The sequence below is a fragment of the Megalopta genalis genome, chromosome 7 (assembly GCF_051020955.1).
Source record: "Megalopta genalis isolate 19385.01 chromosome 7, iyMegGena1_principal, whole genome shotgun sequence".
Classification (NCBI taxonomy): Eukaryota; Metazoa; Arthropoda; class Insecta; order Hymenoptera; family Halictidae; genus Megalopta; species Megalopta genalis.
This window is the reverse complement of record NC_135019.1, coordinates 16,737,681-16,755,716: the sequence shown is the minus strand read 5'-3', so window position 1 is coordinate 16,755,716 and position 18,036 is coordinate 16,737,681. Positions and strand designations below refer to the sequence as shown.

The 18,036-nt window shown below is 44.4% G+C and overlaps 2 protein-coding genes across 5 annotated transcripts; both read left to right on the top strand.

Moving 5' to 3' along the window:
• The first annotated feature begins 339 nt into the window (after window positions 1-339).
• On the top strand, window positions 340-5,969 carry Patr-1 (Protein associated with topo II related - 1). Of its 3 annotated transcripts, none has more exons than XM_033472997.2 (9): window positions 340-490; window positions 1,260-1,457; window positions 1,522-1,969; window positions 2,047-2,174; window positions 2,253-2,752; window positions 2,827-3,043; window positions 3,134-3,334; window positions 3,406-3,669; window positions 3,742-5,969. In XM_033472997.2, the coding sequence occupies exons 1-9, from the start codon at window positions 452-454 to the stop codon at window positions 3,994-3,996; spliced, it is 2,250 nt and encodes a 749-aa protein (XP_033328888.2). In that variant the 5' UTR covers window positions 340-451; the 3' UTR covers window positions 3,997-5,969. The 3 variants fall into 3 exon arrangements, with proteins under 3 accessions (XP_033328888.2, XP_033328887.2, XP_033328889.2); XM_033472996.2 differs by having other exon boundaries at window positions 2,812-3,043; XM_033472998.2 differs by lacking the exon at window positions 340-490 and adding an exon at window positions 573-797 and having other exon boundaries at window positions 2,812-3,043.
• A 535-nt stretch (window positions 5,970-6,504) lies between these two features.
• dia (diaphanous related formin 1) lies at window positions 6,505-17,888 on the top strand. 2 transcript variants are annotated; one of them, XM_033472991.2, is made up of 16 exons: window positions 6,505-6,953; window positions 7,356-7,435; window positions 10,264-10,446; window positions 10,507-10,805; window positions 10,913-10,933; window positions 11,320-11,629; window positions 11,710-12,056; window positions 12,176-12,881; window positions 12,943-13,085; window positions 13,161-13,428; window positions 13,496-13,735; window positions 13,803-14,057; window positions 14,146-14,310; window positions 14,531-14,774; window positions 16,674-16,755; window positions 17,049-17,888. In XM_033472991.2, exons 2-16 carry the CDS (start codon window positions 7,400-7,402, stop codon window positions 17,068-17,070), a joined length of 3,321 nt encoding a protein of 1,106 aa, XP_033328882.2. In that variant the 5' UTR covers window positions 6,505-6,953; window positions 7,356-7,399; the 3' UTR covers window positions 17,071-17,888. The 2 variants fall into 2 exon arrangements, with proteins under 2 accessions (XP_033328882.2, XP_033328885.2); XM_033472994.2 differs by lacking the exon at window positions 10,913-10,933 and having other exon boundaries at window positions 6,507-6,953; window positions 12,176-12,467; window positions 12,534-12,881.
• The last annotated feature ends 148 nt before the right edge of the window (window positions 17,889-18,036 follow it).

The window sequence follows — 18,036 nt, the reverse complement described above, 5'->3', positions numbered from 1 at the left end:
AAAAGATCTTTCAGATGGAAGATTATTCACAATTACGCACGCTGAAAATAATATTTCATGCACAATGAAACTTACGAATCCATATATGTTTCTTAAATCAATTTTCCGTGATATTACGTTTCAAATAATGGTGCACTTCCGACTGTTTCGATCTTGCGTAAACAGTATCCTCCTCCTTTTCTATCCAAAGAGATTTAGAGGAGGATGGAGTCATTGTCGGTAAAGAAGAGACTATTCTGGTCACGGTAGTGTTTCAAGGTCAGTCGATTTCAGTTTACAAACCAACAGCAGTTTCTACGAAAGACTATTACGTGGCACGATTTCTCGGGAACGCGAGCGACATCTAGAACGTGGTTGTGGATATTCCATGTAACCGCCATGACAGCTTATGCTTTTCGTATCGCGTGACGTTTGATCAGAACATGACATTTTGCACACTTAATTTCGACAAATGGCAGACTTCTTTTTCGATTTTGATACATTGCTCGCAGTAAGTAGACTCGCTCTCAACAAATTAACGCTCTGCTCGCAGTTCCCTTCTGAGAAGGCTGAAAACAGACCGACCAAAGCACAACTCCGATTCGTTCTCGACGAACAGTCGCGTCGCCTTTTATCCGCCTACAAAGAATTAAAATTGTTCGTCAAACAGTTTAACGCCTGGCAAACAAGAACATTTCGTAAAATCTTTGAATTTATCGAACGAATCGGCTATGTGTAACATTTCGCAATCCCTCCGGAGTGTATAGTTTTCCGAATAAGCATTGCCCGTTTTACTTCCTCCACAAGTTGCGATGGAGGTACGTCGCATAACCTCTTCTCTTTTCCGTAAAGGTCGTTAACACTTCTATCTCAGTGGTAATTGTTATCGTTATCATTTTTTTGAACCTTCTGTAGGCAACTTCGTTTTTCTTTTTCGTCATGTTGTTACTCCAATATTCGCTATCAAAACAACATTCGAACGCTTCCCGTACCCTTTGTACTGTTCGGTTCGTTTTGCATTTATTCAAAATTGTTTAACCTCTAAGTGGATCTTGAAAACGTACTTAAAAAAGGCAACAATTTAACTAATGTATTTAGAATTGATTTCTACTATGCCATAATAAAGTAGATATAAGTTTTCAAATTACATATTAATACAAGTTAAGTAATTATTAGCGGAAATTTGAATAAAGTCGTGACGGTTGCTTTAGCTCGCTCAAGAGTTGTCCAAAGTTTTTAAGACTTTGAATCTTTCTTTAAGATTTGTACTTTTTCTATAGAATAGCAATTTAGAAGATGGGCTGTATGGCCCTTTGGAGGACGACGATTTTAGAGAAGAGGAGTACGACGCATTCAACAATGAAACTTTTGGCTCTGATGCCGCTATCGGCGATTGGGAGAAAGATCACGAGAAACTTTCAGAGATCGCTGAATCAAGTCGGAGCAGACCGAAAAACGAGAACGCATCGAATAAGAAAGTAAACGTTAAATTGATTCCATAAATCATATCGCGTTTGTATACTGATGAAAAATATGTTTCAGAATGGAGTACCTGCGGATATTGAAGATAATTTATCGCATCTAGTGTTAGATGAAAAGGAAGGGATCGTCCCCCGGCCTGGAGTATGGGATAGTCCGTCAAATTTGTCCTTACCTAAACCTGGGCCATCTGTCACATTACCATTGGCCTTGACCACCGCACGTACCGTCACAGAATTAGAAAAAAGTATCGTTGGTAGTAGACCACCTCCAGGATTGGCAAAGCCTGTTCAATTACTACAACAGCAACAACAACAACAACAACAACAACCACCGCAACAACAACAGCAGCAACAACAAAAGTCCGATGGATCCCATCTGTTCGAATCTTTATCAACATCGCCGCGCTTTCCACCAGGATTAGGCATACCGTCCGCTCATCCTGTTATTCTACCCCCAAATGCAAGATTCCCACACATGCAATTTATACCACACCTTAGGCAATTACCTAGTGCGTATATGTTACGTGATAATACTAGCCAAGCAACCAGCACCCTATTGATAATTTTTGTATAATCGTTTTTGCAGATCAAACTGGAAACGTATTGAGGTATCAAATTCCAGCGCATTTGATGGTGCCACACGCTGGGCATTTAATGGTGCCACATGGTGCGCAAAGACAACCAATTCATGGTTCATTTTGCAATAATTTTCCTGTAAGTTACTGTGAATAACACTAGCTAAACTATCCGGTATAACTGATTATAATCAAGGAAACATTGTTTTTTTTTCAGCAACCTCCACACTCGAATTTAGGGCCTCCGTCGTTTATGCGAACGGATCACAGCATGGTGCCTCCTTTTTCTAGCAATCAGATCGGTCCTCATCAGCAGCAACATTCTTTTCCGTATTCTGGAAACCAACGAAATCAGAACAGATCTTTCCATCACCCAGAACAACAAGGAAATCATCAACCATTTTTTAAAACTAATCAGTATCATCGTAATCATGAGTGGAATTACCAGCAACGACCATACCATTACCATCATCATAATCATACAATAAACGGAATGACCAATACGGGAGAGTACGATGAATATGCTGGTCTGATGAGCAGTCGGGAAAAACAGTGGTTGATTAACATACAATTGTTACAACTAAACACAAACGAGTCATACGTCGATGACTACTATTACACCGTCTTCTGCGACAAGAAGAACAAACAGAACGCAAGTCAAGACCAAAAAGACAAAAAGTTGCACAATAACAATAATGGTTACCACAGGGATTCAAGGTGCTCTTTCTTTTCTTAGTGTTTGCATTTTTTGACGTGATTTCCAATGTTAGCTGTAGCTTCGCGTTTTTTAGGGATCGAGAACAAAGTCAGCATCATACTCTTTTTAAAAAAAACTATATACCGGCACAATTCGAAAATTCACTAGGGAAGCTACAATTTGCTAGCGTGATAGCGCCGCGTAAAGTTATCGATATGGACGTTGTACCAAACAGCGATCCTCAGTCAGCTACGCAAATACAACAAAGGGATACGAGGAGAACGAGACAATTGTTGCTCGAAATCGAAAGGGTACAGATATTATTTTTTATTCACAAGCTCCATTTAGGGAATGTTGGTATTCGATATTTTTCTGAATAATATGAAAGATAACATTTTTAGTTGTATGTAGTCCAATTGAAGCTGGAGGATTTGCATAATCCATTAGCTCTACTCGGTGAACAACAGAATCAAGAAAGAGAAAATGAAGCGAACATCGTTAAAAAAACAAAACCAGAGCTAATAAACACGATGCTGTCTTCTTTACATCAATTGAATCAAGACGATAAACTGACAAGCATGCTTAGCATTCGCAAAGGAAAAGTGAGTAACCTCGAACGACAAGAATCAGTCGGGTTTTCTACGGTTATCGCTGTCATTGAATCGTGTTGCAGACACTGTTATTGAGGTTCTTACCATTCGTGGACGTAACAGAGTATCGCGCTCAGTTGGAAGACCTGTGGAACGCGATATTCCGAGGATTAGCTATAATAGGTCGAAGAGATTCCCATTTGTTGATAACGCTTTATTTGGAGTTTCAACGGTGGATAGCCGTCGTACAAGACTTTGGTGCAATACTACGGCTAGTTCGATCCTTATCCGATTCCGTTGGCCACTCAGTCAGGAACAACAGTTTATCGTTTGCTCTTACGAACAAGGTTTGTTAGAAATGTCCCAATTCGTTTCTCTTTTTCTTTCGACAGCTACATGTATGACCGTTTCTCTTTTAGTTCGGCGTATCTGTAATAGCATCGATGTTGGAACGAGCAGAGGATCTATATCCTACGGATGATTCGTCCTCGGAGTGGTCATCTTTCATAGCGAACATCATTGAAATAACCGGCGAATCATCACCCTGCGTCGCACCTTGTCAACCAGTGGCCGCAAACACGCTCAGTCAGCATTTAAACCGATTATCTCGCGTGAAAACTGAGGGGTACGCGAATCTGGAACTTTTGCTAACAGACGCGAACCCATCCCGATAGTCGGAAGTCGATCAAATGATCTTCGCTGTAACTGTTTCCAGTAATTTTCATTTTTGTCTTACGAAAACAGAATCGGGTCGAAGGAGAACTGCAGACACATTAATGCTGCTACAATATTAAGTATATATTTTAGTTCGATCGATCACCATACTCTCACAGTAGATCCATGCTTTTCGCCTCGTATTTTAAATGTGACGTCTATTATTCGATTGTTTCCCATTTATATTTAACTCGATCGATTTATTTAGCCGATGTACCGCCTAACATTTCATATAATCTCTGTCCGCGAGTCTACTGTGTAAAATTGGTCATCGATTTCGATTTCCTTTACGCGAACTACACATCCTATGTTCGTTTGCCGTTTAGTTGTAATACTCTTTGTATTTTTATTTCGTTCGAATTCATTATGATATTAAGCGCGGTATCGTTGAATCGTAAAAGATTTAGCATCGTGTCACTCGATTCTGCTGACAGTTTGTGAGAACTTATTCGGTGTAAAGTTTGGAACGTTTATCAATTGTTCCGCCTTCTATTAGATTAAAACATTCAATGTTTTAACGCTCAATGTGATTGTTTTCATGCGTGAACCTTAAAATAATTAGGCCGCCATAGGGTGTGTAGATTTTTCACTTCTTTTGAGATATCAAAAGTAACAGCATGTTATTGTAATCACTTGTCGACGAGAGCCAGCTTTTCTCTAAAGAGATGTATCGTACAAGGTAATTACATTATCTTTGTGGAAGTTAAATTCTGTGAAACGCATCGTTATTCGTTTCTGCTCTTGATTTTTCGAGCCTTAACGGAGATCCCGGGTATTGCGTAATTGCAAGAATTGTGTATAAGTTTCCACGCCAAGATCCGGAGTATTACAACATTTTTATATAACGTTATTAACGCATTGAGTAGTGAACAAATTTCAAAGGAAACCGATGTGATTGTCGTTCTTGTCCGGACTCCGGAGGCGCGCAATTGCAACGCTTTCGTGGATTAGTAAACGTTTTTTGGAAACATTGGCGACCGTTTCGTGTGCATTTTTGAAACACTGATCAGTGTTTAGGAAAAGCGTTCGCGCAGTTGCTTCCTGCTCGTTGTAATATGCAAAAGAAAAATAGAAAAGATCAGGTCAGATAAATTGTTGCAGCCCTGTAGCAAATGCGCGAACAACGTTTTCAAATATACGACGACATGGCCTTTAGTAAACAGTGTAAGTGGTTACTTTTTATCGCAGAACACATTGAACAAGTCTTATATGTACATTTAGCTTGTATGTACATAACAGCGATTCCGATGAATGAATAACTTCATATATTTTGTAATTGGAATGCAAAAGAAAATTTATTTTTTGCTTCCACGAGGCATAGCACTACGTCATTTTTGCAAAAAAGATAAAATGGAAAAAAGGGAAAGATTATAGAACAAATGATGAGAATTATCGATCGCGTTATTTTTTAATCTCTGTAGTGAATTATATAAAATCGATGAAATTGACTCGGCATTCTCAAACTCGCATAGTGTATATTAAAAGTATTCGTTAAACTGAGCGGTGCGTTATGTCGCGGTCCAGTACTTGTACTCTTCTCTTGTAACGTAAGACACTAATTATAAGTTTTGCGAGCTCCTCTTTTCCCGTTTCTTTTTAGAACGTATGTACCACTGTATCTAACCGAGTCGTTCTTAAGTTTCTCAATGGATTCCGACGAGGTCACTTCTCAGTTCAACTGTTCGAATTCAGTGTGATGTATGCTAGCGCAAAATCAGTCTCGACGATTTCTATTTCCTACTAAAACCGGTAACCGAGATCGGTTTTGAATTTTGAGGGAAGTTGATTATACTTACTGTTTTGTAAAATGCCAATCGAACGGTGACCGAGCTGAAACAAGCACGTTTCGATTCCGTACTATCGGACGAAAGATATTTGTTGAGCCTGTACAAATTTTTTAATCTTTGAAAGTAAACTGTACCATAAAGTTTAATCAGCGTTAATCATTTACGGCGTCGTTAATTCTGCCGTATTGTTTTTTCGTAACTGCAAACATTTCGTTTTTGTATTTACATTTAAAAGCTTAGTTTACCACGCAATTTAACGCTTTACCCCTCTATTAAAATAGGATTTCCTAGAATTGTGCTATATCAAAAAGAAACTTAAAAATTTCTTTTTACGTAATCTCTCCGTCATTGAAAATTTTCAATTGTCATTGAAAAATTTGAGAAATCTTTAAATGTGAAACAAAGATTTTGAACAATTGGGCGTGTCTGCAAAACGAATTCGCGTATTTTGAAATTAGATCGTGGAACGTCTGCGCAACGAATTTTAAATGGAAATTGAAGTCTCGAATAAATATTGTGAATTCACGTAACATCGTTACCCAATTTTCATATTGATTGTAAACAATATGCGTAAACAATAGAATTCAATTTTATGATACCGTTAATTGGTGGCACTGTACGTCTGCAAATTTTCTGCTTTACCGACAGAGCAATTAGCATTTGTGGTCGTAGAAATGACATTCGCGGCGCTAATGTTCTCTCGCAGCATTTCGCGTGTTGTTGCTTCTAAACCGAGTGTTCCTTTGGCGAATATTAACCGATGCGATCGTTTTACCGTGTGAATTTTGCAATTACTTGTGATATCGGTGTTTTTCCAGTGAATTCCTCGTTCTCGTTGAAACAACAACACCGTGGTGTAACCCATTGTTTCCCAATTTTCTGAATAGGTTGCTTTGTATTGGCAGGTGTTTCATTGTCATAACGGATGAAACGAATATTTTTCTCTGGAAAGGTCATTTTACCTCGTCCGACAAACTGCCAAGTGCTCGTTGCTTTTTACCTACCCGAGGGAAACTGTTCGTTAATGTATAACTGCCGGCCGATAGAACACAATTTCAAAACTTGTGCGAATAACGGATTTCTAATCATCAAAACTGACTTTCGCCGAAGCGTATTTTGAATCGTATCGAGTAAGTATATTCCAAATCGAATCACACACGGTACCAACTGCTTTTCTGTTCACGCCTTGTTTCTTCTAGCGGTGTTTACCCCGTTTTGTTCAACTTTTACGAAAATATAAACAGTATTGTCTGCTCCATTATTATACAAATAGAGTAATCTTTGGTAGCAGTTTTTTTTAGCCTGGTCACAAAGTGCGAGACATTTAGTATTGTATTTTATCGGAGTGCTGTATCCTATTTGGAACAAATACAAGATTATTACACCCACGCTCGTGCATCTAATAAAATCTCTTTAGTCATGTTCGCAAATATTGCTCAAGCTGAAAAGAATTATTTTTGAAGGAGGAACAAGATGTACAGAGGCATATTATCTAAAAGAGAATAAAATCTTAATTTGTTTATTTGCTGCAGAAAACAATGTGCAATCGAAGGTAATGATTGTGGAAGATTAAACTATGGCCAATAGAAAGGACAAATCGTCGGCAGGTTTTGTAAGTACTTGCTGCAATTTGCTTGCGTTAAAATGCATACACGTATGTGAGATAAGAAATGAAAATTACCGAAGGAGCTGGTAGATGATAACGGTTTTGAAGTACAATAGAATTCCGATAATCCAGCAGACTCGAAGTTTTGAAAGAAATACTTCCTGGAAGCAGTCATGGCTAATACGCTCGTATAGTTCTCCTCAAAAATAGCCTGGGTTGTTATTAATTGTACTGTTTACATTCTATATTTTCAAATAACATTTGTAGTGCCCGGATGTGGTCAAGATTACATGCTCTGGACTATTTGCTGCGACCTATCGTTGGGCCAGAATTATCGGAATTTTATTCGGTCAGGTTGCCCAAGGAATTTGCAATCATAAGAATCTTCGAATTCAGTCGGGAATTCGTGCAATATCGGGAAGCATGATAGCGCATGTTGATATCCATTCTGGAAAGTGATATGCACGCAATATGTAGGCACGATGTCGCACTTCCTGCTGTACGTTTATCGGCTACGCTTGTAGTGATGCGATAGCTGAATAGGTGTTAGTTTCCGATCTTATGCCAACAAAATTTATCCTGACAAATTAACTCTTCGGATCAATTTCGATTATTCGGCTACGTCTTCGACGCAAGTATAAGACAGAAGATAAAATCGCATAAAATCGTACAAAATCGTACTTGATTGACATTGAGTTCATCGAATTATCCAAGATGGTAATCGCGAGACTCGCCGGACGGTATTAATGCTCAAGGCGAACCATTCCGCATACAGAAAAAGCCTAGATACTCGAAGCACCGCGTGATACACATTATTAGGACAAGGTGACGAGACTCGCCGATCAGGGCTATGACAATTTCATGCGTTTACTGCCGCGTCAGTCACCGGTGACCGGCATGCAGAGAATGCGTACAAGCATGCACAGTATGCAATCTGGTTCTCGTATCGTTATAACTAGGCGACTGAGTACGATCACGAGAATATACATACATAAGGATATAGATTCGCCCATCGGTGGGCATAGGTGACACGATTCTTTGTGCCGCGACGAACAATCAATTTTTAAAGAACTGCTTCGGCCTTGACGAAGGCATTTGCCAAAAAAGAAAAATCAAAATTGCAACTTGTTTTTCGGAGGGATGCACCGAATTCCGGCGATCAAAGAAGTTTTAAAAAATCGGCTAAAAACCGGTCGGTTTCACGGTTTCTTCGTTGGTCTGCAGGCGAAACGAATAAAATGTTAAAGAGAGAAAGAAAAGAAGAGAAGGATTCGAGTGAAAAGCTCGCGCGCATACTGGTCACAGTCTGTTACATCATCGACCGTTCGTTCGAGTGATCTCATCCGCTGTTTCAAATTTTTCCTCGTTTCCCTTCTTTCATCGGCATTCCCGACAAATAGAAATGCGCGCGAGCTGTTTCCGACAATTGCTCTCGACGGTTTCCGAAAACATATCATGAACGGTAACAGAGACACAATGTCAACTGTAAATTACGACGAAATTGCTGGAGTGTCGAGCGCACACAAATTTCCGAAAGCCGAAACCTTGAGCTATTCACAGGCATGACGCAGACCCTATCAGGCTTGTAGAATGCGACTCGCGATAATTCGCGCTTTCGGAAAAGTACTTTTCGTCGTTGACCATTAATTAGCAGTAAAGTTAACGCGACCTCCTAACCGAACGTTTTAAATTGCTGCGCGTAACGACTTGAAAAGTTCGCTAAAACGAGCCCATTGTTCGGGATATTGGAGTGCCTCGAAATGCGGCAAAAATCGGAACGAGGGAACAAACCCTTGAAACTTGAAAAATCTGGAATTTTAATCGTTTGATCGGTTTTGAGAGATTTTTCCTGTTTTCTCCGAATAAAACATGACCTCTAAAAAGTCTGTACACTGGGTCAGAAAACTATTCCCGTACAAAGTAAAAAAGTTGTAAAATGGCGCGGGGTTGAAGCAGCCCCTAACTGCTGGCCCCTGCAATTGCGCCCACGCGCCACTCTCGCGTCGAATTACTAGGCGTTCAAGTCGATGAAATAATATGAATAATGGTAATCGGACGGCGTACAAAGAGAACGGATTCTCGTTCCGGCGATGAACATCGAAAAGCGCAGACACGAATGTCTGCGGTAAGAAGAGGAGGGCTTTATGATCGTGGTCGTGGTCGTGGGTAGATCCAGCGAATACGCACGCGCGTCCTTCCACCGTTCGGCTGAGCTCGATCTCGATCTTCTCTCCTTTTGGTCCGTTCGATGACTCGCCATCGGCGGTGCCGTTATCCTAAAGTTAGTTACTCGATGGTTATCGGGAGCGTGTTGTCGTCGCCTGAAACGGTGAGACCTGAAATCCGAGGCAGCGGCGCGAATCCTTTCGACAAACACCTGTGGATCGTCGCCGACGAGGTGTCGCGGTAGCGTGTAGCGCGCGCGGATTGATCGACAGGATCTAGGATTCGGAAGGGTACAAAAATTCGAGTGACCTTTGTTGCATCGGTTGACGCGTGGTATAGGGTGAAAAACTAGAACAGAATCGACGAGTGGGCAAGTGGAAAATCGGATGGAGTAGAAGGAAATCGGGTCTCGAAGCTTGTGATCGTTAATTAACGGAATCGGACGCGGCACGTTCAAAGCGCGCGAAGTAGGTGCACGTCCTTGCGGTCCTTACCACAACGCCCGTAACCACAAACGCGTAATCTATGATCACGGAATGGGTAAGACTCGCTTTTCTACTGCGTTCGTTTCGCGACTTTTGCAGAGACCAGCTTCTTCGATTGATTTCCTTGATATCTCGTTGAACGAGACGAAGACGATATATGCTTGACCGATGACGATGTTTCAGCTGGACACATGGTTCGGCCGACCAAAAAAATCCGGGCGTGGAGGTGGGGTCAGAAGTGGTTCGGGAAACCACACGATGCCCCGACCCCATTCCGGCGATGATTTTAACGAGATCGAGCAGCATCGGTGCATCATCGAGAGGATGGACGAGGAGGCTGTGAACGACAAGTTCGAGGAGATGTTGGTGAGCAGAAAGAAAGAGGGCGACGATCCGATCGGTAGTTAAAAAACGTTTGTCTTTTAGGCGAACATGAACCTGACCGAGGAGAAGAAGGAACCCCTGCGACAGCAGTCGGAGACCAAGAAGAAAGAGATGCTGGTGCTGCATTACAAAGGCAGCATCCAGGAGAACAGGTCTAAGTTCGACAAGCCTGCGGACTACATAACATATCTCGCGCAGCCCGATCTTAGCGTGAACAAAATCTATAGCTGCATCGAGTCCTTGAGGATCGCGTTGACCAACAATCCTCTCAGCTGGGTACAAGAATTCGGCACGAAGGGATTGAAACAGGTTTTAGCGACGCTCAACGAGTGCTACCGGAAGTAAGTATTTCCATTCCTAATACGGCGAATCGTTGCGTTACATCATGGCATTGGTATTCGACGGTGCCGGACTAAGAATTTCTAATCACCGTGTTGTTCTATTCCAGTGCCTTCATATATTATGATAGGTAATTCATGCAAACATACTATACGCTTTAGTTTTTATTTTCTTTAGCGATAGAAAGCCTTGCGACCTTTCGTTTTTCTTTTTAAGCTGCTAGTTGTCGATGCGAGGTACGCCAGAGAAAGATCGATCGATTACGAGAGATGTCGAACAATAATGTTAGGAAAACTAATAGAGCGTCGAATCTCACACGATGCTCGATCCTTTTCTCGGCTACCCTTAGTTCAGCAGACCGTATAGTTTTCGTATACCGATTCTTTGCACGATGCCCTCTGCCCGTCGACCGAGCAACACAGAGAGTTTTGTCGCGAAGAAAAGTTGTTTTTCGCTGGTACATCTGCTGCGGTTCTTGTGTCTCTGAGACAATGTTTTCTTTGTATCTCTTCGCAGCGACAATCGATACGAGCGCATACAATACGAATGCATCCGATGCTTAAAGGCTATCATGAACAACACCGTCGGCATAAAGGAAATGCTGGCCCATCACGAGGCATTGACGATCGTCGCGAGATCATTGGAACCGACCAAACCGTCCGTCATGTCCGAAGCCGTGAAGCTTCTCGGCGCGGTTTGCCTGATTTCCAGCGATAGTCACAAGAAGGTATTGGATGCGATCACCATGAACGGAGAGTTCAAGAGCAGAGAAAGATTTCTACCGATCGTTCAGGGTTTGATGAATAAGAAGAACGAAAACCTGAGGGTATGCTACCACTCGGTCTATCTTGCTGTACTCTTCTTTTCACGATCAATCGTTAATAAAGCATTCCGTTGTCGAAACAGGTCGAGTGCCTTCAACTCATCAACTCTATCATTTCCTCTACCGAAGAACTGGACTTCAGACTGCATCTGCGGAACGAGATCATGCGAGTCGGTTTGGCAGATATTTTGGAGACGCTCGACAGGGACGAGTCCGAAGACCTGGCTAGACACCTAAAGATATTCAACGACCATAAGGAGGAGGACTACGAGGAATTCGTACAGAGGTTCGACCACGTGCGACTCGAACTCGACGACGTGAACGACTGCTTCGAAGTGATCAAAAATATGGTAATGGAGTCGTCGGCGGAACCGTATTTCTTGTCGATACTCCAGCACCTGCTTTTCGTTAGGGACGACGCGTTGGTCAGGTAGGAATGCTTCCCGAGGATGCTCGACGCGTTATTAATTGTGTTGCGTTCCAGCGATCTGCACATTTCTTTTTCTTTTTTTTTCATGTTCGCGCTGCCTCGTGTTCTCGATCCGACAGGCCCGCGTACTACAAACTAATAGAGGAATGCGTGTCGCAAATAGTTCTGCATCGTTCAGGATGCGACCCGGACTTTAGCGCGACCAAGCGGTTTCAAATCGACGTGCAGCCATTGATCGACACGTTGGTCGAGAAGTCGAGAGCAGAAGAAGAAAGACGGTTGATCGAGGTGTCGCAGAAACTGGAGGAAGCTATAGCCAGTAAACAGGAGGCCGAAGCGAAGCTCCAGCATGCGGAGAACAAGATCAGAGAACTGGAGCAAACCGGAGGGAAGCCTACCGGTGCCAGCATGGTGAGCGATCATGGTTATTTATTATTGTTGTTAGAATTGCTTCTAATTCCGACGGTTCTTTTACAGATGCGTGGGCCAGGTCTAGTGCCTCAGGCACCACCTATGCCACCTCCATTTCCGGGCGGATGCGCGCCTCCGCCACCGCCTCCACCTCCTCCACCTCCTGGTATGGGGATTCCAGGACCTCCACGACCACCTGCCATGCCAGGATGTATGGGACCACCACCACCTCCCATGCCTGGAATGGGACCGCCACCTCCCCCCATGCCCGGAATGGGTCCGATTCCTCCTCCCATGATGCCTGGCTTTGGTGTAGGACCACCTGCAAACACTACGCAGTCGCTGCCCTTGGGTCTGAAGCCAAAGAAGAAATGGGAGGTCGAGGCACCATTAAAGAGAGCAAATTGGAAAGCGGTGAGGACCTGAATTTAAAGAATTGGAGTCCTTAATTTAAACGCTTATTATCGCCTTCCAGATTCTACCGCAAAAGCTTACCGAGAAATCGTTTTGGACGAAAGTGCAAGAGGAACGACTGGCGAGTCCTGAAATTCTGGACGGTCTTTCCCAGAAGTTCGCGTCGAAGCCCAGCGGAAAGAAGATCGACGACGTGGTAGACAAGTAAGAAATTTAATCATCCCCCGACTCCCTCATACTTTGATGTGCACATCACCGTACTATACTGTGTTTGTACAGGTCAGTACCTGCGAAGAAAACGAAGGACTTAAAGGTTCTCGACAGTAAAGCCGCGCAGAATATCTTGATTCTATTGGGTGGCACTTTGAAGCACATGTCGTACGACCAAGTGAAATCCTGTTTGCTCAAGTGCGAGGGTCCGGTTGTGTCGGACAATATACTTCAGGGGTTGATCCAGTATTTACCGCCACCCGACCAGCTGTCAAAGTTGCAAGCCTTCAAGGATCAATACGACGAACTGACGGAAGCGGAGCAATTCTGCGTAACCGTAAGTTACGATACTCATCGATCCTTTCGATTCACAAAACCATGACAAAACGTTGTCGATTCAACAGATATCGACGATCAAGAGATTGTTGCCGAGGTTGAGGTCGTTGAGCTTTATGCTACGGTACGAGGAACTGGTGCAAGACGTGAAACCGGACATCGTGGCCGGCACGGCGGCCTGCGAGGAGGTGAAGGATAGCAAAAAGTTTGCCAGGATTCTCGAGTTGATCTTGTTGCTCGGTAATTACATGAACTCTGGTTCCAAGAATGGCCAAGCTTTCGGTTTCGAGATAAGTTTCCTAACCAAGGTACGTTCACATTCGAGAGAAAGTGGAATCGCTGTTACAGAAAGTTGACATATTTCAAACGTTTTAGTTGACCAGCACGAAGGACATCGACAACAAGCAGACCCTGATGCACTATCTGGTCGACACGATAGAAAAGAAGTTCCCCGAGTGCATCAGCTTCCCCGAGGAATTGGCGCATGTGGACAGGGCGAGTCGGGTATCGTTGGAAAACGTCCAAAGGACGCTGCGACAAATGGATTCCAACATCCGGAACCTCGAGCAGGATTTGTCGAACGCTAAAGTGCCCCAATCGGACGAGGACAGGTTTATCGAAGTCATGGGCGTATCCTTTTCGCTATTAATAGCTACCATCGCTCATTTATGGCAAGTACGAGTAAGCGAGATTTTTCCTTGACCGCACTATGCTGCAGCCGTTCGCGAAGAAGGCGCGCGAGTCTTACGAGGTCATGCAGAATATGTTTAAGAATATGGATAGCCTGTACACCGGGATCTCCGAGTTCTTCTCGTTCGACAAACAGAAGTACACGATAGAGGAGTTCTTCGGCGATATCAAAACGTTCAAAGACGACTTTATGGTGAGTACGTTGAAACACACCGCGCAGAGGTGAAATAAATGGTGCGCTACGAGTACTCGTTAAAGATCAGGAAATCGTACCGATTGCCAATCGGATCCGCATTCCAGCGTCTGGCTATCTTTTCACGTGCTCTCGCTGTACTCGAAGAATGTGGAGGGGATAGGGGACTCGTGAGATTAGACGGGAAAAGCCTGACCGGAGTTTGTTGCTCGGTTTTCAGCAAGCGCAACGGGAGATAATAAAGTTACGGGAGGGGGAGGAGAAGCAGAGGAGGGCACGGGAGGCGCGGGAAAAAGCGGAAGCCGAGAAAGCGGCCCGTGCGGCCCGCAAACGCGCCCTCGTCGACATGAACGCTCACGAGACGCAGGAGGGCGTCATGGACAGCTTGATGGAGGCTCTTCAAACTGGTTCCGCGTTCAGTAGACCGGATCAACGCCGCAAACGTCAAGCACGCGCCGCTGGTGGTAAGTTCTATAGGACTACGTACGCTTCGAGGAAGGAGTCCGCGCGGCAACAGAGATTAGCGTTGCTCGCCGCGTTGCACGATTCGAAAGAGGCGAAGCTGCGTCGCGTACCGTTACGGAACCCGAACGATTCGTCTGCGCGTACTACCGTGTCCGTCGACCTAACTCGCGACCCTGACTGCGAGATATTGGAGCCGTGCAACACGGTCTACACCACGCCCGACGAAAACCAAGAGCTTTTCAGACGGGCATTGCTCGAGGTCGCGGCGAGAGCGCCCAGGCGCGAGATCAACCTCTCCAGGATCAATTCGTTCAAACGAACGAGGCAGAGTGTGGCCGTGAACAAGCGAATCTGTTACGACAGCCGGTCGGAGCAGATGGACGAACATACACCTAGGAGAGACACGATCGCAGGGATATCCGAAAGCCTCGATGAAATCGTACCTTTCTCGCCGGACGTCGGGTCGCCCAACAACTCTATCAGACAGCTTTTCTCTGCGAGATCGTTGCATCTCTGCAAGAATGAAAGCGCCGCTGCTAGCTACCGGTTCGTCGTGGACGAACTCAAGAAACGACCGAACGTGTCGGGCAGACGGTTGCCCCATCTTCGATCCGGCTATCAGAACTCGCCCTCGTTGTACAAGTCCGTTCTGATGGGCGAAGCCATGCGGCTGACCCCTGCTAAGCAACGACGCGTCGTAGTCAGCAAGCGACGAAAGAGAAACAGCATCGTGCGTCGCACCGTTCGCAATCGCAAAATAAAACACCTAAGGCGTGGCCGTAAACCGCGGAAGTCGTTCAACTTCCTGGGCAGCCCGCTCAGCGAATGCGCCTCGCTACCCGACCAAGAATCCAACACCTCGTTCTTCTGCAACACGCCCGACAGAATGTTCAAATCCGCGGACAATATTGCCGACGGTAAAACGATCCCCACGCCGGCCAATTCCCTTGTCCGAGCGAAACCCTTGGACGATATTGCCTATTGGAAAGACGTGAACGAGAACACCGTATCGGTCAAGCATTGGAGTCCGCGACGACAATGCGACAGCGCGCCAGATCGATCGTCGATCAAGCCGCTGTCTCCGGAAATCCGGACAGAAGTTGACGGTGTAACGACGATTACGCCGCCGTCGATTCGCTCGCGAATACAGGGGAAAGAGAATCTTTTCAGCATTTTATACGAAACGGACGAAATCGAAAATGATGGAGCGGAGTTGCGGAGTAGCGACGAGGCGGTCTCGTCGGGTAATCAAAAGCACAATGCCCCGACGATCTTCGGGACCGTTCGGAACTGGCCGATGTTTCCAAAGAGAAGGAAACGGGATAAAATGAAATGGAAATTCTGGTAGTCTCCTCACCTCATTGTAGTTCCCAGTTTTATCAGTTCTTTTCTTTTTTTTTTATTCGCGTAATTTTAATTTGTTGACGAATCGGATCCGCGTATCCTACCTTTTTTTGTACCAAGAAATGAATCTAGCTCTCTAAGCGCGCCGTTGCGGCGACCGTTCGCAAATAAAACTGAAGGCTGTGTCTCGGTATTTTTTATACGTTTTATACGCTAGGAAACAGATGAATAATGTTCAGAAGTCGTGTTCATCGGTTCGTCGAGCGTAGCCAAGGCTCGTGAAATGAATTTTTTGTATCGATCGTTTGTAATTCGGATTTTCTTTCTGTCTTTTGTAAAAATACACCGTGATCATCGAGATTTTGAATAAAGTTACTTTTTCTGCACTAGCTGGGATCAATCCGTGAATGTTCGCATGCTCCGAATTGAGAATCGCCGTTGCGAAGTAAAAACGTGCACGCGGGCGCGCGCGCGCGCGCTCCACAAGTTTTACTAACGCGCCTAACCGTCCGATAGGAATACAAACGACGTAAACTTTCTTTTTACTTTTGCAGCAGAGAGAAGGGCTCAGCTTAATAGGAGTCGATCGCGTACAGGATTAGTGGGGACTGGTTTACTGGGAAGAGAACTTTCGACGTAAGTATCCCGACGACGCTCTCGCATGACCGTGTATACTCGGAGTGTCGCGCGTTATCGATACCCGATTTCCGTTACACGATGCCTAAAAAAAGCAGGCATGGGCAGAGTCCGCCTCGCGGTGCCACTGGTCCGGGCTTTCCCGTTAAAATCGGCGAACGATCGCGCGGATCGCATTGTTGCCCATGCCCGCTAGAGTGTCCGCGCGTTTTCGTCGACGATAAATAGAGGTAGCAGGTTCTAGGACTGACCCGTGCCAGAATAATATCTGTGTGTAATCGTCATTGTTGCAGAGAACTTTTAAGCTCGGCATAATCCATGGAATACCCTGTTTCCGTCCTAAAAACTCGAAACTGTGATGGATCGAATCGTCGTTTATCGTTCGTTCGACACGCCTGTAAAGAGAATACATAATTTTATACGATGGGGGAAGAGTCGTGTCCAGTTCTGTTCGGGCGAAGTCTTTCTTCCGGGCCGGCTGGAACGATCGAGAGATCGTGTTCTAGATCATTGTCCATTTGGAAAAAAAAGAGGCTCGAAGGGGCGGACCGCAGAAGAAGGAAGCGACCGCGACGAGTACGTTTTTGTAGGCTTTTTCGAACAATCGTTCTCATCGAAGCTGCGATTCCGCGCGCGAGCCGAACCTATTCCGTTGTTCCACGATCACGGGACGATGTACATATAGAAATGTATCGATCTTTATTGTATATGTATAAACGACGGCGAAGACCGAGCGATCGGCGACACAGACGGACACGTAGCAAAAGTCGCGTTTCACGGAACGCTTGTTCGGCTTCCTTTCGGCGACGTCCGTGAAATCGATCCCGCCGTGCGATGCACGTAAACGTCTTCCGAAACTTCCAGACCCGTGCCAAATACCCGTGGCGGAGAAACACGCTCGCACCGATTCCATCGCCGGTCTCGATCTCGGTTTCAAGCGTTGCCGTAGGAGTCGCGAGAAATGCTCACGGTCAATTTTGTGACGGGATCAATTTCATTCTTTTCGATTCTAGTGATCGACGACTGTTTATATTGTATGTATAATAACGTTGAATTTTAAGACGAAAATTGTATCTATATTGTGAATATGTGATTTTAGATAGCAACAATACATTGCGACCTTTACAATCGATCGTGTCGTGTGTTTCATTTTACAACGTTAAACGACGATAGTTTTCTTAAAGGCTAAGCTAGTTTAGATGTTCATCAATTTCACGCATATTTGAACAGTCTCGAAACAATTCAATCGAACGATAAAAAAAAGAAAGAAAAGAAAGAAAC

What these genes read in the sequence shown, in the direction of transcription:
- Patr-1 (XM_033472996.2), top strand. Translation starts at nt 452, where the DNA reads ATGGCAGACTTCTTTTTCGATTTTGATACATTGCTCGCA. An exon ending in ATTTTGATACATTGCTCGCA is followed by an intron (nt 491 to 1,259) that starts GTAAGTAGACTC and finishes CTTTTTCTATAG; the next exon opens with AATAGCAATTTAGAAGATGG. An exon ending in TGTTGCTCGAAATCGAAAGG is followed by an intron (nt 3,044 to 3,133) that starts GTACAGATATTA and finishes TAACATTTTTAG; the next exon opens with TTGTATGTAGTCCAATTGAA.
- dia (XM_033472991.2), top strand. Translation starts at nt 7,400, where the DNA reads ATGGCCAATAGAAAGGACAAATCGTCGGCAGGTTTT. An exon ending in GCCTTCATATATTATGATAG is followed by an intron (nt 10,934 to 11,319) that starts GTAATTCATGCA and finishes ATCTCTTCGCAG; the next exon opens with CGACAATCGATACGAGCGCA. An exon ending in CGGAGCAATTCTGCGTAACC is followed by an intron (nt 13,429 to 13,495) that starts GTAAGTTACGAT and finishes TCGATTCAACAG; the next exon opens with ATATCGACGATCAAGAGATT.